A 25,628-nucleotide genomic window follows, 5' to 3' on the forward strand; every position below is an offset into this window, starting at 1 on the left:
CAACCTTATGGCTACGTGGACATAAAGAATAACATCCAAAAGCGCACACAACAAATACTTTTAACTGAAATTTGATAAGAAATGAAGTAGAAAGAATCAGAAACATAGATACCTGCAACAAGATCTGAGTCATCCGTGTAAATATCCGTTCCCCATAATTGGCTTCCTTTGACCTGTAAAACAAACTCAAATTTTAGAAGCCGTGTGACTTGGAAAGACTTAGCCTCCAAACAGTACATGAAAAAAAAAAATCACAAGAAAAATCAGGAGGCAATAACAAAAGTCTTCCTTCAAGCCCAAACTAAAGGAATGCTTAAAATTAGATCACACACAAACCTAACAGGTTGGTTAAATAGTTTACATAAAATCCATGGATATAAATATTAATGTTTGTTTGTAAATACAACCCTAAAGCATGTCAAATTGAAAATAAGACAGTTTTTGACTGTGTAATTTGAAATACCTGACGATTGGTGGTAGTAACATGTTCAGCTGGTATCCTGATCTCTAACGTTGGACCAGCTACCGAGGAGCTCTCTCCATTATTGGTACCCTTAGATGCTTCAAATTCCTTCCATAACTTTATTATCTCCTGCATGCATTCACCAACTCTATAAACAACTGCTGATGCCTCAGACCGCCCTGCATAAATAGAATACATCAAAGGATTACACTGTTATGTCACCTGTAAACCTGTGTGAACTTTATAATTTTGCTTCCATACAAGTTATAAGATGACCAGCAGTTTGGATTGTACATAATTAAAAGTCTACGTTTTGTTTAAATGCCTATTTCTTATGACGCTACACATCCCAACTTATATTCAAGCTGCATCTTCTCTCTCCACAGATATAATTAAGTTATGCAGCACAAAGAAGAATCTGAGCTGACCTTGAGATCTGCAAAGGGAATAAAAAACCAGTAAATATATGTAGAATAAAAATATACATTTAATCGCATGATAAAATTCTTCTTGCAACCACAGTAACATATACAATATATTGAATACAAAGAAAGAAACACAACTTGCAATTATTGAAAAATAGGACACAAATCTTATACTACATCTGTATTTTAATCTAACATAAAGCTTTAACCTTATAAATCGGAAAAAAAAATCCATAGTTTAGCTGTTAGATGAAGTTGAACAATGCCATTCAAAAAGTAGCAGTTACTCTCTTAAAAAACAAAACTAAGTCTTCAAACTAAAAACAATCTAGCATTCAAGTGGATGAAAACTGTTCCTACATCACAACAGAGGAAGAAGCCATTGGAGTAAAGATTGAGGAAACAATGTAATACATCCAAGCAAGGAGAACCACCCAAGGGGATTGTCAGCATATGGAAGCGACTGAATATACAGAATTGCAAGTTATTGAAGATCATCAAGAACCAGAAATGGAGGACTTAGCTCAAAGTAGAGATGATGTGAGAGATTTCCTAAGTTCATTCATCCAAGGAGGAAAACATGAAGAGGGAAGTGGTTCCAGTGCACTTCAAGAAGGAATAGTCCTTCATGAAGAAGTTCATTCATGCATGCTCGAGATGGAAGAAATGATAAACAACCTAAGGCAAGAAGGAATATTTGATGATAAATGGGTCACCAAGATGGAAGAAGAATATGATGAGCAATTCGGGTTGGCACTCGACTCATTATTCAGAATGCAGGTAGAATTGCTAAGGGAAATTGAACAGGATGAAATGCTGATTGATGAGCAAGTTACCACAATGGAAGAAGAATATGATGAGCAATTCAAGTTGGGGTTAGACCCGTTACCAAAGATTCAAAAGGAGCCGATGGCTGAAATAATCATGTTTCCAAATTTCCATTTGAATCTAGTTCTTACATTGTGCCCAATAAGGATTGGAATTCTGAGTTGCATATTGCGGATGCAAGTGGGATGATATATCACCAGCTTCGACCTCCTGATGAAGCAGTGGATGACACACAAGAATTCCCACCCACGCACGAGGACCACCAAGTTGTCTCTTTCCTTGCTCCTGAGTTTGAAAGCTATGAATTTGATTACAAAAATTTAGGAAGAACAACTTGTTTATGGATTAATCATGGCCCAAATGAGTTGCCCCAGTTGCTAATCTTTCTTGAATATTTGCTTAAGTTTGAGATTTGTATTATGAAAGATTACTTTATTGAGTTTAAAGATGAATTTGCAAGGCTTTGAACCATGACTAATGCCATTTTGCTCCTGCACACCCTAAAAAATCATGTTAGAAGTTGTATATATTTAGGTCTTGTGAATATTGTTCATTTGAAGTTGTCGTTTAGTTTAGGTTTCCTTTGAGGGATCCCATTTGTGAGAAAGGCGTTGTTATCTTAAGCCCACTCAAGCATCTACACTTATCATGTTAAATCCATTTCTTGGATAACTATTTATGAAGTGCTTTGGAGTCAAAGTTTGTTCTTTTCTGATGTTATCATTTGGTTAGGACTTGTACTTGACTTGGAGGGGAATCACTCATTATGTCTTGACACCGATATCTTGTGATCATTGTATTTTTACACGCTTAATCAATTGCTCTAAGTCATTGAGGTTTCCTTAGGAGAAGTCATGGCTAGTGAAAAATCCTAAATCTTGCTTCAGCACCACTATAATTCTCAAACCCATTGTGAACTTCATTGCTTGCGAGCCAATTGTAGAATGTGTGAAAAGAAAATGCAATATCAAAAGAAAGGAAAAGATTAAAAATGAAAAGAAATAACAAAGCATTGGCTTTGGGAATATGCGGATAACTCCACCAGGGCTATGACGCCCAGTTGGCAATGGAGCAATGTTCGTGAGAATTACAGCGACAACCTCGTCGGGGCTATGAACGCCTGACTGGCAGCGAGGCAATGTCCAGGATACTTTTCGAGTAAAGATACCTATGTAGCTCGCCACGAGGGATTCTAAGGATCTTGATGATCTCATGAGCTGGAATGAATTCAATTGCACACACTTGGGTAATCCAAGATTGAGTGACTTGAGCCAATCAAAGATTCTACTTCCTTTTCACGTATGTTTTCTAGTCATTTGATAGGTCGGATGGAATTTTCCAAAGATTTTGGGTTATGGATTGGGTTTTTATCTTTGAAATGTTCGAGAACATTTATTCGAATTGGCGCTAGATGTTGTGACATGTTCACACATCGCCCCATTGAAAATGGGGACCCCCTACATTTTTGGTCCTCTCGGTCTTTTGGTTGTGATTCTTTGGGTCTTTTCCCTGCAATCCCTTCAGACTCCCCAAGTTTGCAAATGTTTTGGTAAAATTTGATCAAATTTGCAAGTGTTTTGAGCGAATTTGACTAAGTCTGGATCTTGTTTTGTCTATTTTAGGGTTTTTGCCCTTCAGACTTAGATTTGAGGTCATCTCCTTAGGGTTTTGGAAGATATGAACATAGCAATGAATTTAGAACCCTTCAAGGAAGCTACCAGTGAAATTTGAGCAAATTCTAAGCACTTGCTATTTTTAGTAAGTTTCGCTACGTCCCAGATTGGCCTAATTTTGGATTTAAACAAACTTACTATTTTTAACAATTTCTATTTTTAGTGTCACCCTGTCCCGATTTGCCCTAATTTGATGTTTGGAAGTAATTATTTTTAGTAAGTCTATTTTCAGCAAGTCTTTTTAGTAAGTCTATTTTCAGCAAGTCTTTCTCAAGCAGTTGACAAGGCACTTGATGGCAGAGCATTCCTAAAATTCCATGTTCCAAATCTAGAAAGTCAAAAAAGCGAGTAGATGATGATCAAAAAAATGGCTAAGTATGGAATTCCTTCCTGAAGTGAAAAAAGCATGGAAAATTAATCTACGGCATTAGAAATCTTCCTCAATCCTAAAGATGGTAGCCAAAACTAGAAAGATGAAAAATCTATCCCAAGTCGGGAAAGAATGTCTAAATTTTAATGAATTCCTTCACCATGGTCAAAAGTACACTCAAGATAGCAGGAGGGCGCTAAATCAAGGTCATGGAAGAAATGTTCAAAACTCCAAAATTCCTCCACATGAGAAATGCGCTCCAAGCTAGACTTGGGTGCCAAAATGCAGTTAAGGAGGAAAATTAACATTTTCCAAAATTCCTCCACCTTGGCTAAAGTGCACTTGAGACCAAGAATGGGCGCTAGAAAGGGGTACAAGAGGAATTTCCTCCCAAACAATAAAATCCTTCTCCATGGTGAAATGGCACCCAAGTAAGGAGATGAGCGCTAAAATGAGGTAGAGGAGGAATTTCCTCCCAACACTAAAATTCCTCCTCCATGTGTAAATTGCACCCAAGTTTGAGCAAGAGCGCCAAAACCAAGCAAAGGAGGAAAATCTCCTCCAAGTCAGAATTCCACCACCTCATGGAAAATGCGCTCAACACAAAAGGAATGGGCGCCAAAACGACATCAAGGAAGAAAAGTCTAATTTTCCAAAATTCCTCCACTTCCTAGCAAATGCGCTCCAAGACAAGTAGAAAATGCAGAAACATGGTCTAGGAGGAAAATGTCAATTCCAAAGAAATCCTTCACCTTCAAAGTGTGCCCAAGGACAAAACAAAATGTGGAATTCAAGGCTAAGGAGGAAAATGCAATACTCAAGAAATTTCTTCCTCTACACCAAAATGCGCTCCAAGAAGAAGCAGAGCGCCAAATGCTAGTCAAGGAGGAACTTTCTTTTTAGATTGTCCAAATTCCAAAAATCCTCCTCCATGAAGGAAATGCGCTCAAGGATGAGGGGGAGCACTAAATGCATCTCAAGGAGGAATTCTTCTCCTCCAACTCAAAATCCTCTTCCACAGGCGAAATGCGCCCAAGGCCAAGTCAGGGAGCCAAAATGGGGTCAAGGCAGAGAAACGAATATCGCCTGGACTCGCCTGGACTCGGCGAGTCCGAGTGCGAGTCACCCTCGCCGAGTCCTGGGGACTCGGACTCGGACTCTGCCGAGTCCAGGAGCCAGACTCGCTAGACTCGCCGAGTTTGGCGAGTTTGGCCCAAACTCGCCAAACTCGGCGAGTCCCGTGCCTGGGACTCGGCCGGCGGCGAAGTCAATGAAAAGTTTTTAAAAAAACAATTTTAAATGGTTTTTTTGACTTGTTTTTTTTGTGTTATTTTTGTTTTATACCTAAAAGTGACTTTCATTTCATTCATTTGCAAAAATAGGAGGAGTAAAGTGAGATAAAAAGAATAACAAGGGTGCATTGAAGAAAAACCAGCAAGGAAGATTTCTTCAATTTCTTCAATTTTCTTCAAGAGTTCTAAGAGGTAACATTGTTTTTTTGAGATTTTTTTGTTTCTTATATGCAAAAATTCATTTTTCTATTCTTTTTTTTTTGAAAGTTTTACATTTTATTCCAAAATCTTTTCTATGTTACTATGTAGGCCCAGGGTTTGTAATTTTATTTTTTTTAAAGTAGGGTTTGACAAACCCTACAATTTAAAAAAAAAAAAATTGCAAACCCTACTTTAGCTTTTTTGAAAAAAATGTTCAATGAGAATGAAATTATGAATGCACAACACAGAATGAATGTCTTAATTTATTTTTGCATTTGTAATGTTTTATTGCAGCAACCTTCACATTCTTATTTGCCTCAAGTTTCACAAAACAATCATACAATGTCCTCTTCTAGACCTCCCATTAGAAAGGACCCTGCTTGGAAATATCATGAGGATTTTCCAGGGCAAACAAAGTGTATATTTTGCAAAACAATATTCCATGGAGGCATATATAGATTGAAATACCATATTGCTGGTGTGCGTGGGCATGATGCCGACCCATGCACAAAAGCAGTCACTGAGGCCGTACGTGATTGCTATGTAATGGTTGAAGAAATTGAAAGGAAAAGGAAAGAAAAAGAGGATCTCACAGTCATTGGGAGACATGCACCTTTAGGAACAGGGACACAATTAGGTTGTGTTGGAGGGCCTTCTTCCTTACCTTCATATCGTCCCACTCATTTTGCTACTACTCATGCTTCCGGTTCTGCTTCTATAAGTGCCAGTGCCAGTGCCTCTGCCCCTTCTCATGTTCCTAGCACTAGCAGTGGTAGTGGGAGTGTTAGCATTGGACCTAGGATTCGTAAATCTAGGTTGGATACCTTTTTTGCACCTCGCACTACTCCTGGGTCCCAACAGTCACTTGAGAGCATGGGTTGGAACAAGGAGGTCCATGATGCTGCTAAAATGGCAGTTGGCAGATTTTGGATCTATGGCAGTATTCCATTCTTCACAGCCAGGTAAATGTTTTATGTTTGATTGTTTTAATTTTTATAATTTGATTGTTCGTATTAATTTTTGTTGTATATAGTTCATTATACATAGTACATACTTATCTCATTAAAATTATTTGTGACAGGTCACCTTATTGGCAAGAAATGGTTGATGCCCTTACCATTTGTGGGGCGGGGTTCAAAGCCCCTTCTGAGTTTGATTTGAGGGGACCCATTTTGACTGAATTGGTGAATGATGTGAAGAAAGAATTGGGTGATCAACGCCAAATATGGAGCACTAAAGGTTGCACCATCATGACTGATGGTTGGACAGACAGGAGAAATAGAACTCTCCTTAATTTTCTTGTTTCTTCCGCAGGTGATTGATTAATTTTAGTTTCATTTAGGCATTAATTTTTTATTTTTCATTTAATGATTTATTGAATGATCATTGATCTTGCTTTATTTATTTCAGGGGGCACCGTTTTCATCAAGTCTATTGATGCCTCCGCCCATTGCAAGAATGCCACCTACCTATGTGAGCAGATAGAGGAGGTGATTAATGAGGTGGGTGAAGAGAACGTGGTACAGGTGGTGACTGACAATGCACCAAATTATGTTGCTGCAGGTAAACTTTTGATTACAAACTAATTTTGTTTGCAAATTAATTTCTATTTTGTAACCTCATTAATTACAATGCAACAAATTATGTTGTTGCAGGCAGACTATTGATGGAGAGGCGCCCATCTATAGTTTGGACTCCATGTGCCGCCCATTGCATTGACCTCATGTTAGAGGATATTGGAAAACTTCCATGGGTCAAGACATGTGTAGAAAAGGCAAGAAATGTGTGCAAATTTGTATATAATCATTCATGGGTGTTGGCTCTTATGAGACAATACACAGAGCATAAGGAGTTAGCTCGTCCAAGAATCACAAGATTTGCCACAAACTTCATCACATTGCAGTCCATGCTTCGTTGTAAGATGGCCTTGAGACGTATGATTGTTGGTGAGGAGTGGTCTTCCTCATCCTATGCTGCCACCCCAGCAGGGAAAGATATGGCAGACTGCATTTTTGATGAGCGAGGCTTTTGGAGCCCTTGTGATGAGATAGTGAAGGTAATTTTTTTATAAATTCTACAATTTTTATTTAACTTTTTGTTTTATAACTTATTCATCATATTCTCTTATTTGCTCATGTTTTAAATTACACAATATTTTCAATTTTACAGTTTGTTAAGCCCTTGGTGGTTTTGTTGCAAGTTGCGGATGGAGAAAAGCCCGCAATGGGCTACATATATGAGGGCATGGATAGGGCGAAAGAGGGCATCAAATCTATCTATGCAGGAGATGAGAGTAAGTATGGTCCCATTTGGCAGATCATTGATAAGAGATGGCATCATCAGCTTCATAGGCCCATCCATGCAGCAGCCTATTATTTGAATCCGGCATTCCATTTTAGCCCTACTTTCAGGGCTGCTACGGAGGTCCTTGATGGGCTATACTCAGTCATGGAGAAGATGGCACCTGTTGGTTGTACTCAGACAGATCTTATGCGAGAGCTACAGTTGTTCTCAAATGCACAAGGGGAGACCTTTTCTCGTCCTATCGCCAAAGAAAGTAGGACAACTATGATGCCAGGTAAAAATAAATTGTAAGGCTTAATTTTAGTTTTATTGTATATTGTTAAATGAGTTTATGAGAGACTGATTTTATTTATTTTTCTCATTTCAAACTCAGATAATTGGTGGAGCTTTTTAGGCCCAACGACACCAAATCTTCAGAAGTTGGCCATTCGCATCTTGAGCCAACCATGCAGTGCATCTGGTTGTGAGCGCAATTGGAGTATGTTTGAGCACATACACTCCAAGAGGCGCAATAGATTATCCGTGGAGAAGATGAATGATCTTATCTTTGTTCACTACAACCTCCGCCTGAGAATGAGAAAGAATGCATTAGCTGACATCTCTCCTATCATTCTAGATGAGGTTGATCCTGAGGCAGAGTGGGCCATTGAGACAGATCCTGTGGCTGTCTTTAGTGATGATGACACTGATTGGATTGACCAGGTAGATATAGAGGCTGAGGCTGTAGCCATGGCAGAGGAGGAGCAGAGAGCACGAGCAGAGAGAGGAGATTCAGAGGCAGATGGTGATAGTGACACAGATGGTGACAGTGACACAGATGGTGACAGTGACACAGATGTTCCTGATGTTGGTGAGCATGGCGTGGTGTCACGAGGAGCGGCTATGGCTGCCCAATCATCTATGACCTACCTTAGACGCCTTCGTAGGGGGCCGGGGCCTTCATCGGAGCCGATGTCGGGGCCGGAGGGTGCAGACTCCTCTGCGCCATAGGCTTGTAGATGTATTTACCTTTGTTATTTGTATGGAACATTTGATGATGATCATATGATGACATGGATTTTTTATTCCATGAGTTTTGTAATATTGTATACATTTGACAATATTTATATATCTATGTTTGTTATTTCCTTCAGCTACAATTTGCGTTTATGCTTATGTGATAGATCATAGATGTATACTTGTGTATGTATTATGTAATGAAATGAGCCAAGTTTGATGATGTTATTGTGTCTTATTCAATAAAGGGTGCATGAAACAAGTTTTAAATCTTAAAAAATCTCTAAATTTTTTGAGTTTTTCACTTTCCCGAGTCCAGCCGAGTCTGACGCCGAGTCCCGAGTCCGAGTCCGATTTGGCCTTGCCGAGTCCGAGCCGAGTCCGAGTCCCGTTTCTTTGGGTCAAGGAGTAATTCTCCTCCAAGTCAAAATTCCTTCATCACAAGAGAAATGCACTCCAAATCGAAGGTAGGGCGCTAAAATATGATCAAGGAGGAAATTTCCTCCACGCTCAAAATTCCTTCCTCAAGGTAGAAATGCACCCAAGGTGACGAATTTCAAGGCACAAAAGAAACTTGGCTAAGTATGAAGATTTTCCCTCTCCAGAACTCCGAATAGGACAATTTCTCAAACATGGAAAAAATAGTCAATTAACAGAAAATCTTTCTCCAGGGCAAGGTATGCACGAGAACAAAAGAAAATTCCGTTAGGACAAAAATCTCTCTAGAAAGATTCTCTCTCCTAGAATTCTAGACGTACAAGATTCCTTTTGAAGTGGAAAAATTTGTTAAAATTCTTCCAAGGTGGGGAAATCTCCAAGCATGAAGAGGACATTTCATTTCTGGAATTCAAACCAGAGATTGTGCCAAGTGTCTCCGTAGGAGAGCTAGAGGCCATCATAGCTAGTTTTGTCGCATTCGCCATAAATGAACGGGATAATGGTCGTCCAATTTTGGACAAGAATCTATTAATTGCATGAGGACATAATGGTGCATTTATTGCTGGAGGACATTTTGACCAAGTGGTGACATATTCAATGCATGGCAGCCATCATATTTGAGGAGGTAGTGGCCAATTAATGCATGATGGGTGATTTTGAATGTAGTGGTGCATTTAATGCATTATGGACGCCATTTTTTAGAAGGGTAATTCATAGATAGTGGCATGAATCCTCATTAATGCTTATTCCAACTAATTGGCGCCATGGTTGGGAATCTTTGGTCAAACCCTAATTAGGGTTTTACATGTTTAATCTTAGCCATTGATTGATTTGTAATCTCAGTCGTCCATTTTCCTCTTGGAGGCCTATAAAAGGGGTTCGCCCCTTCATTTGTAACAGGAGGGAGATTTGTATGAAATTGTTGCGATAAGTTATTGAGATAATAACAATGATACATTGTTCTTTGATGGTGTTCACTTGTGTTATTTTGTGGCTTTTATGGTTTCACCTTCCTCAATTAGTTTAGATTTGTTTCAAGCATTTAGATGAACGAAGTTGATTGCAGTGTTTTATGGTGAGATCGCTTGCTCATACCTTTTGTTGATAGATGATTTCTATCCTCGGTGCAAGGTTGGACTAAGCTCTTGTATGCGTGTGCTTAATTTGAATTGTTGGATGAACATTGTTCTCTGATGGCGTTCACCAATGGTTCAAAATCTTACAAACACAACCACTAAAGATTGCACCCTCTTTATGTAGTTGTCTGCTAGTGGCGAAGCAAAGTGTGGTTGATCTCATCTGAATCATTGTTGTCTATTAAGTTCTTAGATTTAGAGTAGCTTTCTTAAGCCCTTTCCCATTTTACTTTCCACATTATCCAATCGAAAAGACCCAAAAAAGAGTTATTTTATTACCAAATCATTCGTCAGAATCTTCTTGAAAGATATAAATTTGTCTAAGTCTTCTTCAAGTGTGCGTAAGTCCCCTTGGATTACCAACAACATCAACCAAACGAGTCTATATCCACAGTAAAGTCGCTAGTACGCAGTTGGAACCTTGGAGTCAATGTATGAACTTCCTGCAATCTTAGCATACATCTGATTTTGATCAAGAGAGGATAAGGTGATTATTGGAAACTTTATTCTATGTTGGTGTGGTCACAAAACACCCATCAACAGGTCCTCCAAACAAGCCACCCATAAGATCAATCATTTGACATTTTTAAAATGATCATTCATTCTGTTAAGTATTGTGGAAAACATATTCACTGGTAAATTACTTCATTCATTAATATAAGGAAAAGTTACAATATATATGTTACAAAAATACTGTAGATATTTAATGAAGACTAACAACCTAAGTTGACCATTGACAATATAAGGAAATTCTAACACCATCCCTTAATGGTCAATCTATCAAAAACACCAAGTTGCCCCCTGAATTTTACAAATTTATCCGGGCTCAAAGACTTGGTGAGAGTATCCGCAGTCTGATCCGTTGTCGGAACATACTGCAACTAAACTGATCCGTCTTCTACCATCTTGCGGATGTAGTGACAATGAAGTTTGACATGCTTGGTACATTCATGGAAGACTGGATTTTTGGCCAGTTTGAGCACCCCTTGATTATCAGTATACAAGGGAGAAGGACCTGCTTGCGGCATCTGCATGTCAAAAAGCATCCTTTGGAGCCAAACTGCCTCACATGTGGCCTTGACTATTCCCTAGTATTCGGCTTTGGTGGAGGAAAGAGCCACAGCCTGTTGCTTCTTGCTGCTCCAAGTGACAGCACCAGAACCCAAACTGAATACGTACCCAGAAGTGGATTTTTTGTCATCCACTGATCCTGCCCAATCTGAGTCAGTATAACCAATCAACTTTGGATCGTTGCACCTGCTATACAGAATGCCATAGTTGGAAGTGCCTTTCACATATCGCAGCACTCGCTTCGCTACAATCCAATGATCAGCTTTTGGGGCTGTCATGAAGCGAGAGATGTAGCTGACAGCAACACAGATGTCAGGTCTAGTGGCAGTGAGATAGATGAGGCTACCTACTAGTTGCCTGAATTCGGTTTCATCTACTACAGGTGATGAAAACTTGGCTGATAACTTCAGCCCTTTCTCCATAGGTGTGGAAGCAGGTTTACAATCCTACATTCGAAACTTGTCAAGCAAACTGCGAGCATACTTGGACTATGAAATAAAGATATTGTCACTAGTCTGCCACACTTCGACGCCTAAGCAATAATGGAGAAGCCCCAAATTTGTCATGCCAAAAGCTTGGCACAAGTCCTGTTTGATGGTTGTAATCAAATGTGTTGAATTGCCAATAATGATCAAGTCATCCACGTAGACAACAAGAAAGAGGATATCATCACCGGAGAGTTTGACATACAGATTAGTGTCAGAGGGACTGCGTTGAAAACCATGTTCAACCAAATACTGATCAATCTTGAAGTACCAAGCCCGAGGTGCTTGCTTCAGGCCATAGAGGGCTTTTACCAATCTGCGAACCTAATGTTCCTTACCAGGAACCTTGAAGCTAGGAGGTTGAGTCATATAAACTTCTTCTTGCAACTCACCATTGAGAAATGCACTCTTAACGTCCATCTGGTGAAGTTTCCATCGAAACTAAGCTGCAATGGCAAGAAGAAGACGAATTGTGCTCATCTTGGCAGTAGGAGCAAAAGTCTTCTCGTAGTCAATACCATCCCGCTATGTTAGACCCCAAGCAACCAATCTAACCTTGTACTTATCCAAAGTACCATCTACATGATACTTGACTTCATAAACCCATTTACAACTGATAGGTTTCTTCCTAGGAGGCGGATCAGAAAGAACCCAAGTGTTATTCTTCTGAAGACTAGTAGTTTGTCTCCATAGCCTTTTCCCACTCAGGAATGCCTTTAGCCTCGAAATATGTATGGGGCTCATGGATGTTGTGGATGTTGGCCATAAGTGCAAAGTTGACTGTATTTTGTTGCTTTCTCTTCTGCTGAACTGATTTATCCTCAAGAAGCTCATCATCACAAAGATCTCCTATTGTCTTGGCCCACCATTTAGGCCGCACGGTAGAAGTACCAACATCTAGCATTGGAGGAATAACATCCCCTAGAGTTTCCGGAACAAAGTCATCTGGATGCAAATCCTGTGAAAAATCAGGTGGTGTTGGATCGGTAGATTCCTCATCTTCAGAGTCAGAATGCTTTGAAGCCCTCCCATCATGGGAACCAAGAGGAAGACGAACACCAACATCAGGAGTCGCAAGACTAGGAGTAGTAGAAGGCATAAATGGACCAGTAGTCTCATCAACCACAACATCACGACTGAAAATGAGATGATCTGTCTCAACATCAATCAGCCTGTAGGCCTTGTAGTTGTCACTGTAACCAGTAAACATAAGTGTTTGGCTCTTTGAATCCAACTTAGCATGCTTGGTGTCTGGAATCCATACATGAGCTGTAGAACTGAAGACTTTCAAATAGCCCACTTTAGGCTTGTGTCCTGACTAGGCTTCTTCAGGAGTCATCTTCTTAACAGCATGTATAGGTGACCGATTCAAGAGATAGACTGCAGTGTAAACTGCTTCAACCCAGTATTTCTTAGGAACATTGCGTTGCTCTATCATAGAACGAGCCATTTCAGTAATATTGCGATTCCTGCGTTCAACGACACCATTTTGCTGAGGGGTGTATGGTGTGGTGAGTTGGCGCTTAATGCCATGTGGAGCACAAAAGGTAGAGAAGTCATTAGAACATAACTCCCCCCCATTATCTAACCTTAGAGTGACAATCTGAGAACCGGATTCTTTTTCAACTAAGGCCTTAAACTATTGAAATGAACTGAACACATCTAATTTATTTTTTAGAAAATACACCCACATTTTACAACTGAAATCATCAACAAATAACAAGAAGTACCTGCAACCAATAACAAATGGAGTGTTCATTGGCCCACATACATTAGCGTGAACCAATTGAAGGACCTTGGAGGCTCGTCAAGAATCACCATCTGAGAATGGTGTCTGATGCTGCTTTCCAACTTGACAAGCTCCACAAACTCCATGATTTTGAGGTTGGATCTCAGGTAGACCAGTAGCCAAACCCTCCCGATATAACAGAGAGTGCACGTTTAAGTGCCCATAACACTGATGCCAAAGTGTTATGATGGATGTACTCCTGACAACCAGAGCATGCTCTTGAGAATCGCCAGAATCAACAAGTCTATACAAACCATGATCCTCAAGTCCCATAGCCATTGTAGTACGAGTCTCCCTATCAACAATGTTGCAGGTGGACGAACTGAAAACAACATCTAATTGAGGAGAATGCCTCATGATCTGGCTGACGGAGAGGAGATTATGTTCCATGCCTGGAACATAGTAGACATCAAGAAAAAATAAATTTCTACCGCTTGAGTGAATATAGACAGTGCCCTTACCAGCAACTATGTACTCTTCTCCTCCGAAGATTATTGAATCTAAGAATGGTTCAAATTTCGTGAACCAATCCCGACAATGAGTAAAATGCCGCGAAGCCCCTGAATCAATATACCAGGCAAAAGAGTGTATTGGATCTACTGTTCTCTTGGCCATAAAAGCAGATTCTTTCTGCTCAGAGTGTTCTACAATATTTGCCTTTTGTTGAGACCCTCCCTACTTCTTTTGTTCAGAAGTCAATCGAATTTGACACTCAGCCTTCATGTGACCAAACTTATGACAATAATTGCACTAAACGTTCTTCTTCTTCTTGCTGTCCTGAGAAGAACCAGAGCCTTTCGACTGAGAAGATTGAGCCTTCCCTTTGTTCTTAGCAGAAGATTTGGCAGAGAATGCTTGCTCGATGGAGGTGGAACTGATACTGATTCCAAATTGTTGGCGCCACCGATCTTGCGGTAAAAGCTCATTACAAAGATCGGAAAACTTCAAATCGACGTCAGTGGAAGTGATATTGAGCGTTTCGATGAAATGCTCATAAGATTTGGGCAAACTTTTTAGTGTGATGATGACCATGTCCTCTTCCTCCATTGTACGACCAATCACCTTAAGTTGGTCACGGATGTCCTTGATCTTGGTCAAGTGATCCTGCACAGGTGTCCTTTCATCCATCATAATCGAAAAGAGCATGTTCTTCAGAAAAAATGCTCTACTCTTGTCAGAGGTTTCATGGAGACTCTTCGAATGATCCCACATCTCCTTCGCAATTTTGTCGGATGGTCCCTAAGGTAGCTGCTCATCAGTGACGGAGAGTTTGATGAGCATGACTGCTTCCCGGTTGCGCTCCTCCTCCCATTTGTCCTGATCTTTCCGAGCAGTAGTTGGACATTGAGACGTGCCTAGAACAAATGCATCAAGACAACGATATTCAAAGATAGTAAGCATGTGCTACTTCCAGGTGTTGTAGTTGTCGTTGAACTTTTGGCTGCTTTCGAGCATTATATTCATCAGAGATGCCATCACGTACCTTGAGGTCGAACTAGTGAAGGCACGAATTCTAGAGGACAAAAACCAACAGATGAAAACAGAGGGTTCTTAAAAATTTTGCAAGTCGAATTCAAAGGACCCTAGCACAGTTTCCGAAGCAAAAAAAATTTGGAAGTCCCAAAAAATTTGATAACAACCTAGTTGAGGTTTTAAAAAACCCACCAAGAATCTGAGGGTTTTTTTGAAAACCCTAAGCTGCGAAATACAGTGCCACCGAAAAAAGAAAGCACAGACCCACAAAAATAGAAGTCGTCATCGAAAAAAATGGCAAAGAGTAACGGTGGATTTCAGTTGCAAGCGGGTGAAAATCGTGTTGCACGCGGACACACAGAGGCGCAAAAAAATTGCCTTTTTTTTCAGACGCGAAAATCGTGTTAAACAAACACGACCAAGGGTTTTTGTTTGTTTTTTTCGATTTTTAACATGCTGGTTGGAATGCAAAAAACAGGAGGTCACAAAATACATGCGCGGGCAGCGAAAGGTGTCGGAAAAGATGTGGGTCGCAGGGAGAAAACAAAGTCGCGAAAATAATATTCGCAATTTTTGCAGAAAAAAAAATACCCACGAAAACCCCAGATAACCGCCATGAAAAAATGAGGATTGTTTTTTCAAAACAGGTGCATAAAAGCACAAACACAGGCGACGAAAAACAGAAAACCCTAGCACGGGAGCCAGGCACAAAAAACCATAGACGGGTTTTGGAGAAATTTTGAAAATATTATATCACAGAATTTTCGAAAAAAACTCCTTTACCCTAGCTCTGATACCATGTGAAAAATCAAATTCACTGGTAAATTACTTCATTCATTAATATGAGGAAAAATTACAATATATATAAGTTACAAAAATATTGTAGATATTTAATGAAGTCTAACAACCTAAGTTGACCATTAACAATATAAGGAATTATTATTCTAACAAGTATGAGGAGGCACTGACATCGAATAATTAAATCCTGGGAAAAGTAATAAAGACTTTAGTTAGTGTCGATGAGTCCTCAAATGGGTACATTATTTATCATTGTTTTTAGTGCATTTTCCTATCCTTTTGTCTCATTACACTACACATTAATCCATTTTTACCTCTTAAAATTATGCTACACTAGTTTGATTTTTGGGGATTATTGACAAAAATTAATTCACAGCTATAATTTGCTTTCTAGAAGTTTCCATAAATAACTCGTTGCATATAGCATTTATAATTATAATCATTGTGAAACCATTCATTGTTGTTGCATAGTTGCTATGGAACCATTCACAGCTACTGCGGAACCACTTCAATTTTTGTCGGCATTCCACGAGAAAGCGTTCCCACCCCTCAAACCTGCATTTTCGAGATGGGGACGTTTCCGGGACAGGGAGACAGGAACGTGGCATCTCCCACCATCCCACCACCACCACCAATGCTCCGTCGGAGACGGGGAAATGTCTCCAAGAATCCTGAGAAACTCCTTGGGAGATTCCCAAGCGTCTACAAGACTCCTTGGGAGACTCCCAAGCATTTCCAAGACTCCTTGGGAGACTCCCAGGTGTCTCTTGAGGGGTGGGGAGACTTGCAGGAGTCTCTCGTTCGAACACGTCAAAAAGCAATTGAAATTTTTGTTTTTTTTAATTTTGAGCGATTTTGGGGGGGTTGGGGGTAACCCTAATTTGACATGGGCCCCACCCCTTCCCCCAATGCAATACAAAACCACTAAAACTACTGATTTCATTCACATTTCTAATTCTGATTTTTTTTACCAGCTAGCTGAAGAGGAGAAAAAACTTAATAATCTTCGTTTTTAGATATAGTATTTCAAATTTTGCTATTTTATAATTTATAAATTTTCGTAATTTCCTATAGTTTCATTTGAAATGTAATTCTTAGACTATTATACATCTTTTCACAACTAGTTTTTCAAGTACTATAAGTGTGTAGCCATATCAGCACCACCACCCTGCCGCCGTCCCCAAACTTAGGCCCTTTGTCCCCGAAACCCATCCCCACATCCCCCCATCTCCAACTGCCATGGAACACTGATTTCTGCAGAATAACAAGTTTGGGCAGCACCAAAACAAAAATGAACAACAGCCCTCTACAATGGCCTCCCACACATGAAAACTATCTCCAACCACTTATGTCCATTCTAGCTCAACTTTATTATAGATAGGAAATATGTTGTGTACATATTGTTATTAGAATAAAAACACTGTGAGCGAATATTACAGATCAACAATGTAATTTGATTAGTTGTTGGCCAGATCGTCAAATCTAGCTAAATATTCTATTATTATTATAATCTCTTTTTGCTTCTGTAAGACACCCTACCAAAAATACTTTTTTTCAAACTTGTAGCATGTACAATCTCTCATACAGGTATTTCCTCAAACAGTTCACTACTTTTTTTCAAACTTGTAGCATGTACAATCTCTCATACAGATATTTCTGATTTGTTTGGTAGGAATTTGCTTGGGATAAGAAATTTATGCAGTGTGATTATTCAACAATTTACAAGCAATTCATAACGTAAAATTTTGAACTGAATTTAACACTACTTCAACAAATTCCTCATTCACTCTTCATCATTATTTCATCAACAGAATGCAATGTTCTATCAGCTACATTCTAAACTGGTGCTGCAGATTCATGGCAAATTGCTGAACAGAGTGTAACAGGAGGCAGAAATATAATGTAGATATTAACAGTCCACAACCTTATCAATGTTTCCTCAGGGTTCCAATATTAATTGGAGCCTGTAGATGGTTGTGGCAGTTATACAAGTGTTTTTCGTCCATCAAACAATCATTGGGGATTCTGTCCCACTAGTCTAAATCAGTCCACGGGTACAAATCTTGAAAAGAGAAATTAACAGACTTCAAAATGAATTCCTTTATTCTCATCATCCTCCTTTTATAGCCCCAACGAAAATGGGATTTACATTTTAGAAAATCACTTTTTAAATAAAAAACCTTTTATCTCCTTAAAGTGACTTCATATTATTTTAATTTTAGTTTTGGCCTAAGGTAAGTCACTTTATAAAAAATGAAAGTTCATATAATAAATTAAATACAAGTTGAATGAAAATATTAACTTAGACAACTTTATCTAATTAATTAAATTATTTGCTTGGGCTGGAAAAGGGAACATTACAATCCTCCCTTCCCAAAGATTGCTTGTCCCCTAACAACCTGAACTTGTATGCCAGTACTAGGATCCTAAATGCACCAAAAGAACACTTACCATGTTTTCGTTGCACCACTCTGATATAACTTGAAAATTTTGTGTGCCAACACATTGTGTGCCAATGTAATTGTCAAGCCCATGTGAGCTTCATTGCTTGCAAGCCAAAGTGTGGAAATATGTGAAAAGAGAAGAAACATGTGAAAGGAAATCAAAGAAGAGAAAATTGAAATGAAATATCAAAATAGTTGACTTTGGGTGTGCGGAAATCTCTACAGGTATAAAGAAAAAAGGATAAAAATAAAATATGCCAGAAGTAGAGCAATCTTCATGAGATTACAGCAATAACCTTGCCAGGGCTATGGAGGCTCTATCAAGGATGCTTTTGGAGTTGAGATAAACTGCACAACTTGTCACGATGGAACCGAAGAGTCACCTTGTTCTCATGAGATGAAAATGAACGCATTTGCACACACTTATGATTGGAGGATGAAGTGTCCTGATTCAGTTTAGGAATCCTCTTCCTTTTATGAGTACCCTTCTTAACTAGCGGGTAAGTTAGTTACAATTAATCTACAATTCGGGGTTGGAATGGGTATTACCTTTGGAATGTTCATGAACATTTATTCGAGGTGGCGCTAGATGTTGTGACAATTTCACACATCGCCCTTTGCAAATGGGGACCCCCCTTTTTTTGTTTTGCTTTTAGTTTATGGTATTTGCCTCCAATTTCTCTTGTCTCTGCAAATGAGTCAAAGTTTTCTGAAATTTGGAGGAGTCATCAAAGTCAAAAAGTGAAGGAACAGTCGAAAGAATGTTTTAATGCTACAGATGGTCTCAAATGGGACGAAGGAGTAAAATTGCAATTTCTTGGGGTCAATTCTAACAACTTGCTTTTTTAGGAAATTTGCTTTTTTGCTTTTTTCTAACTTTAGAAAGATTTGTTTTTGGCATTTTGGGGCCAATCTGGGAACCTGCTTTTTCGGCCTGCTTTTTTCTAAAAAAAGAAAGTTGCTTTTTTTGGAAGTTGCTTTTTGTTTTTGTTTTTTCAAGGTTTTGGATGGTTTCAGGCTCAAAAGATGTGACAAAAGAATTCATCCAAAATGCACCAATTGTGAAATACTTTTCGAATCCAGAAGATGTGTTCCTAAAAAGCTAAATTGAAGATCTGAAAAAATGGCTGTCCGAAATCAAAATCAAGAATTTCCTTGTTCAAATCATGGAGGTCGCCTGGAAAGAGGAGAATTTTCAATTGAAAATCATGGCATGGTGAAATTTCCTTGGCCAACAGTGAAGTCTGCCTAGGAGGGTGTAAAATCTTCCTTGGGGGCAAGCAAAGTCCGTCCAAGGCAAGTGGAAAACTTCCCAATCCTATCATGAAGTCCGCCCAAGAAGGGGTAATAAAGGTGATTAAGTATAGGCACTTGGAAGAGGAAAGGTTGAAAATTTTGGTTTAAGTAAAAAAATTCCTAATCCAACCTTAAGTCCGCCCTAGCAAGCATGGTAAAGTTCCTCATCAACACATGAAGTCCGCCTTGGGTGGTTAGAAAAGTTCCTTGGCATTGTGCAAACTCCGCCCAAGCATGATTAAAAACTTCCTTGGCCATGTGCAAAGTCTGCCTTACCTCATGGCGAATCTTCCTTGCACACTTGCAAAGTCTACTCATGCCATGGTCAAAAGTTCCTTGGCTAGCATCAAAGAAAAAAAAAATTCCCTAAGCCATCACAAAGTCCGCCCTTGGTGGACAAGGATGAAGTTTGAACAAAGCAATTTGCTCAACAAGGAAAGATGAAAGTAAAAAATAAAGCACAATTTGTCTAAGTGTTGGAACGGATGAAAAAAGAAAAAAAGCAAAAAAGTTTCTAGAAGGAAGCAAAGAGGGAAAATTGCCATGAGTTTTAAATAAAAAAAACAACAAGGAAAAACAAGAGGTTCAACTTGAAGAGCAAAATTGGACTACATTCATTGTCAATAAAACTTTTTTAAACAAAAAAACAAGGCAAGAGCAAGTTCGAATTCCCTATAAGTATAGGCTTTGGCAAATTTACTATTCACAACTTTCTTGTCACACTCAAGGAATTCGAACTTTTCCAAACACCTTTTCCAAAATTTCTAGGTGGATTTCAAGTATGCTTGCAGGTTCACAAAGAATTCTAGGGAAAGAATTCAGGCTTTCTAAGACAAATCAGAAGCTTTTCTTTGAGAATTTCTTCAATTCTTGCAGGTCTACAACACTTCCAAGACAAAATTCTGAGATGTTGGCCTCCAAATTCTTTTCTTTCTTTCTAAATTCTTATTATCAGACCAGTGCATAGTCTTCTTACATTTGTGTCTCAGAGGCAGAAACCCTTGAAATCAGACTTTGTTTCATAACTTTTAGGGCTTTCCAAGTCTGATTTTAAGTTCTAGAGTCATTCATGAAGTCTGATCAGATTAAATTTCAAATTTTCTGAGTCTGATTTTAGATTTCCAGAATGTGCATAAGGTCTGATTTTGATTTCCAGAGCCTCTTTTAGTCTGATTTTCACCTCTGAAAAGTTCAAATCAGACTAAATTTCAAGTTTTTTGATTCTGATTTCGGATTTCCAGAATGTATATGCTACTGCTACCGATACTGCAAGACTACTACCACTATTGCTAGCCCTTTCTACTTCGTATAAAGTATTACTCATTCTTGACATATCCAATACTTGCCCTTCGGGGCTCCTCATTAAGGGTAAGGAACTAAACTCTATCCTTGTGCCAAGGGCTTTTTTGTGTCATCCTTCCAATACGGTGATGATTGGACAAGATGTTGGATGATGGGGTTAGGATAAGACAATCATTCTCCTTGTCTTAGACCTTGGTTTCCTACCTTCAACCCAATTGAAAAGATGATGCAAGGACAACATTCGCACTTCAGGGTGGAATCCAAGGATGAATGGAACAAAGAAAAAGGACTCACACTTCATCAAGACATTCAAAAAGATTAAGTCATCCAAGGATGAAAGGTTCTACATCGACCTTCCAAGTCCAAGGCAAGAAATTTCAGAAGAGTTATTCATTTTGGAGTATGCTTCATCATATGATGCAATTGGAACAATGTTGAGTATCAAGAGATATTGCCTAAGGTATCAACACTTCTTCGTGATGACGAATCAAATTTGCAAGACAAACTGAGGTGGCATCCAGTCATCAATCAACCAATCCAAGGGTTCCAAGTCAGACGCATCCAGATGCAATGAACCAGACTCAACAAGTGGCTCCTACTTTCTCATTGGCCAAAAAAATTTTTTTGCAAAAACCCTAATTAGGGTTTTATCTATTAATCTTGGTTGATGATCTTGGATCAATCTAGGTTGTTGCTTTGTAATGGGGTGCCTATATAAACACTCCTCTCATTTGTAAAGAGAGAGATTTCTGAGAAATTGTTGTAATAATACATCTTAAGTGCTAAGACATAATTCATTGTTCAATTGTTGGTGAATCTTGTCTACTTTTGCAAGTTAGCATGGTTTCTTGGCTCTCCTCAGAATAGATTTTGTTTCCAAGTTGATAGACTGAATGAAGGATTTGATAAAATTGCTTAATGTGGAATTGCATGTTCATACTTTTGATAATTGGATGATTTTCAATTGTCGTGCAAAGTTAGTCTAAACCAGTACTTAGAAATTTAACTTTTATTGCTTTATTCATTGTTCAAGATGTTGGTCAATATATGAGTGATATGAAAATCTTGTGAATTCCTTAGAAGATTGCATCGTTCTTGTGTAGTTGTTGAATTTGGCAAAACAAGGATTGGTTTTGGATTCCACTTTTGCAATTTCCGTCTCCAAAGTTCATAGAATTAGATTAAGATTAGAAGTAACTTCCTGAACCCTCATCTTTTTACCTTTTTTTCAAAAGCATAGTAGAAGTAGAGCTTATTGCAAAATCATTCCAAAAAGAAGAAAGTTACAAGTATTAGCAATTAGCAGAATCCTATGATTGATTCACCCCTTGAACAATTGTGTAAGTCCCCCTTGAGATTACCAACATATCACAACGAACCAACTCAGACTATCTGTTGAATCTGGAACCTTGGAGTCGTCTTTGTGACCACACAGTCTGTCTGTTCAGCAAATAGAAGATTTTGATCAAGAAAGAATAGGATATCTCTAGGTATTTTATTATGAGTTGCGGGTGCATAAAAAACACACCAACAGGAGCCTCACATAATAGCTATCTTGATGAACCAAGCCAAAATACTTGTAAAATCTAGACTCTTCCTCATATCAAAATGTTTTGTGAAATCCCTTACCTATCCCACTCTTATGTGCCATCAAAAACATGACCAAATTGTTTGCATGTGAGCTGAAAACAAAAAGATGAACATTCATCGCCATGCCACATAAAACAATCACCTAAATCCCCTATCTTGCTACTGTCACCATCTGTGTTAATTTAAAAAATGTTTCAGCACTCATCACAAATAGAGGATTATCCAAAAATAGTTCTGCATTCATCTCAAAAAGTGGATTATCAAAGCCTTGGAAGTTGTCTCCATTATCTAATTCAAACCAATCCTCTTGCCATCCCATATTGGAACATACAACCTTAGGATACTGTTCTATATCAAAATCTTCCTGAGTTTTGTCATGCTCATCAATCACCTGCTTGATTTTTTAGCCCTCTTTTTGTTCTCTTGTTCCTTGAGTTTTGTAACTGCAACAAGCTGTTCTTCTGCCTTAAGTAGTGTTATTTGTGTGCTTTACAAAACGTTCTTAGTTGATTTAAACTCAAAGGAGAGCTCATCAACCTTTGCCTTTGTTTTTCTGGATATACATAAAGCTCATCTGCAAATTTGGTAGCTACATCTCTATCTTTGATCATGTGCAAATTTGCTGATTTCATTTCTTCAATTATACTCTTTACTTCTTGTAAATCTGCATAGGTAACAATTTGTTTCAGCTGACCTCTTTGTGCCTTTTGCATTAATTTTCCAACTTACCTTTCCATGTCGTCCAACTTAGATAAGGCTTGCACTTCATTTTCAGCTATCACCATTAATTGTTTCTGCCAATCTTCTTCATGAATGTCAGAATCATGCAAAATTAATGAACTCTTGTTAGTAGGCATACAAAAATCGGATTTTTCCTCATATTTATCCTCATTCCTTCCAAAGGTGTCACTGTGGCTGCCATAGGTCTCATATGCATACACTTCACTAGCTTGATATGAGTACTCGTCATTATCTGTAAATCTGGAATTTGCAGCAAACCAAATATCATCGTAAGTAACTTCAAAAATTTATGTCATATGCATACCTTTCATCTAAATCAACTTGGAACTCCCCATCAAGTTTTATCCTATCTTCAAAAAAAATTGGTCTTTTTTTGCTTCCTCAAGCTCATTCTTTTGTCAATTTCTTCTTTGTTATCATTATCATTGTGCTACATTACGCACGTGATAAGAGTCACTAATTCTCCTTTATTGTTCCCGCATGTGTGACTAGATGTCCAGGCTTCATGGCATGTGAAACAACGCTGCTCTCTTTACAACTGGTTCTTGCTCAAGCTCTCTTCTTCCTTTACTGAAGCTCTTGAAAAATTAGCCTCATCATTATTTCCAGCTAAGACATTCTCAGGTTGTGCATCATCAAATTCCTCTACTTTCCAACTAATAATTGAGGTTTCCGCTTCTCTGAATTATCCAACAATGTTATCAGATTCTTTTAATATTTTTGGAATTCTTGCAAAAATTTCATCACAAGTTCTTGATTTGTCTTCATCTCTCAACTATTCAACAGATGCAAGCCTTTTCACTCTACTAATTACTAACCTGTACTACTTAAGTCTGCAATAAAAAACACACACACAAGCTCTGTAAGGACCCCTACCAAAAATATTTTGTTCTAAACTTGCAGTTCGTCCATTTTCTCATACAGGCATTTCGTCAAATAGTTCACTCAAAACCCATTAAAATATATTTCTGCTTCGTTTGATAGGAATTTGCTTGGGATGAGAAATTTATGTAGCATAATTATTCAACAATTTACAAACAATTCATAACATAAGATTTTAAACTGAAATTAACACTTCAGCAAATTCATCATTCACACTTCCGTCATTATTTCGTCAACAGAATATAGAGTTATATCAGATATTTTCTAACCTGTTGCTACAGATTCATGGCGAATTGTTGAACAAAGTGTAATTAGAGGCAGAAATATAATGTAGATATTGACAGTTCACAACGTTATTGATGTTTCACCACAGTTCCAATGTTAATTACAGCCTAAGTTACCGGTTCTTGTCCTTTTGGCTTGGGTCCGGGTCCTGGTTTGTGCCCGGTCCTGGTCCGACCCGGGTTCGACTTGGGTTCCACCCGGGTCCTTCCCAGGTGGCCGGGTTCCCTGTGGGTCCTGCGACCCGGGTCCTTCCCAGGTGGCCGGGTTCCCTGCGGGTCGCAGGAGCGACCCACAGGGAACCCAGCCACCTGGGAAGGACCCAGGTGAACCCAAGCCCGTGGGTTCCCAAAAACGGGGCCCAGGGGTCAAAAAACATATATTAGTTATTAGTTTACTGATAACATTTGCGATATATAAATATTTATTGGCATTGGCAATTATGGATTTATCATTTATGTATGGAAAGTCACATTGTATATTTTATTTTTGTATGGATTGTATATATTGAACATATATAGAATATATTTGTATATATATAAAAATTTATAATTAATATATGTATATATGTATGGACAAACCCGTACCCGTACCCAAGAAGAAAAAAAAATTTGCCGAATCCACAAATCCGAACCCGAACCGGTAACTTAGATTACAGCCTGTGGAAGGTTGCGGCAACTATACATGGGACAGTCCACAAACTTATTGATGTTTCCCCATGATTCCAATATTAATTACAGCTTGTAGAAGTTGCGGCATCTATACAAGGGTCTCCTCCCTTAGTGTTGGCAACAACTCAATGAATGTTTCCAATCTTTGCACCACCTTCTATAACTCCTATGTTTTTTTTCTCGAGATCGCCAAACTCAGTAGTAATCCCTATTGGCAACGACTAGGCCTTCTATCAGCTGTACAACATCACCACATATCAGTCTTGGTCTCCCATCCAGCAATCACGTAGCAAATCTGGCGATAGATATCAAGACTTCACTTTATTTAAACGACTCTCCTTAATTTATCCTTCTCAACTGCCTTTGATGGGTGACGGCTGATAAAAATGGGTCCCACAAATTTCCCCAAGGTCACACACTTCATATAAAGTCCCTAATGGTTGTGCTGCTCACAAACTCCCAAACAGACCAGAGTGATCAAATATTTCCCAATTTTCTTATTTTATATTGGCACTATCTTGAATTCTTCCTGGCTCATGCCTTTCCCAAGGATATGTTGTCTTTGTTTGCCCTCAATAACACTGGATAGCTAGCAACAGATTTAAACATAAAATATTTCCCTCAAAAAGCTATGCTCTGTCCTTAGTTCCCTATCTATGTCCATAATACTTCTACAAA

General features: G+C 38.7%; 2 protein-coding genes across 2 annotated transcripts in view; one reads left to right on the forward strand and one right to left on the reverse strand.

The window, feature by feature from the left end:
• Positions 1-25,628, reverse strand: part of LOC131051109 (uncharacterized) — a 76,171-nt gene that overhangs the window by 36,505 nt on the left and 14,038 nt on the right. Inside the window, exons 3-5 of the mRNA XM_057985480.2 lie at positions 892-899; positions 464-642; positions 113-173 (exon numbers count right to left, since the gene is read on the reverse strand). Coding sequence (XP_057841463.2) covers positions 113-173; positions 464-642; positions 892-899 — 248 coding nt within the window. The remainder of the gene's footprint in view (positions 1-112; positions 174-463; positions 643-891; positions 900-25,628) is intronic.
• Positions 6,029-7,886, forward strand: LOC131028582 (uncharacterized). Its single transcript, XM_057958894.2, has 5 exons — positions 6,029-6,214; positions 6,334-6,566; positions 6,663-6,815; positions 6,908-7,308; positions 7,422-7,886. The coding sequence occupies exons 1-5, from the start codon at positions 6,126-6,128 to the stop codon at positions 7,845-7,847; spliced, it is 1,302 nt and encodes a 433-aa protein (XP_057814877.2). The 5' UTR covers positions 6,029-6,125; the 3' UTR covers positions 7,848-7,886.

The sequence above is a fragment of the Cryptomeria japonica genome, chromosome 3 (assembly GCF_030272615.1).
Source record: "Cryptomeria japonica chromosome 3, Sugi_1.0, whole genome shotgun sequence".
Taxonomy (NCBI): domain Eukaryota; kingdom Viridiplantae; phylum Streptophyta; class Pinopsida; order Cupressales; family Cupressaceae; genus Cryptomeria; species Cryptomeria japonica.

What these genes read in the sequence shown, in the direction of transcription:
- LOC131028582 (XM_057958894.2), top strand. Translation starts at nt 6,126, where the DNA reads ATGGGTTGGAACAAGGAGGTCCATGATGCTGCTAAAATGGCAGTTGGC. An exon ending in ATTCCATTCTTCACAGCCAG is followed by an intron (nt 6,215 to 6,333) that starts GTAAATGTTTTA and finishes TATTTGTGACAG; the next exon opens with GTCACCTTATTGGCAAGAAA. An exon ending in TTTTCTTGTTTCTTCCGCAG is followed by an intron (nt 6,567 to 6,662) that starts GTGATTGATTAA and finishes TATTTATTTCAG; the next exon opens with GGGGCACCGTTTTCATCAAG.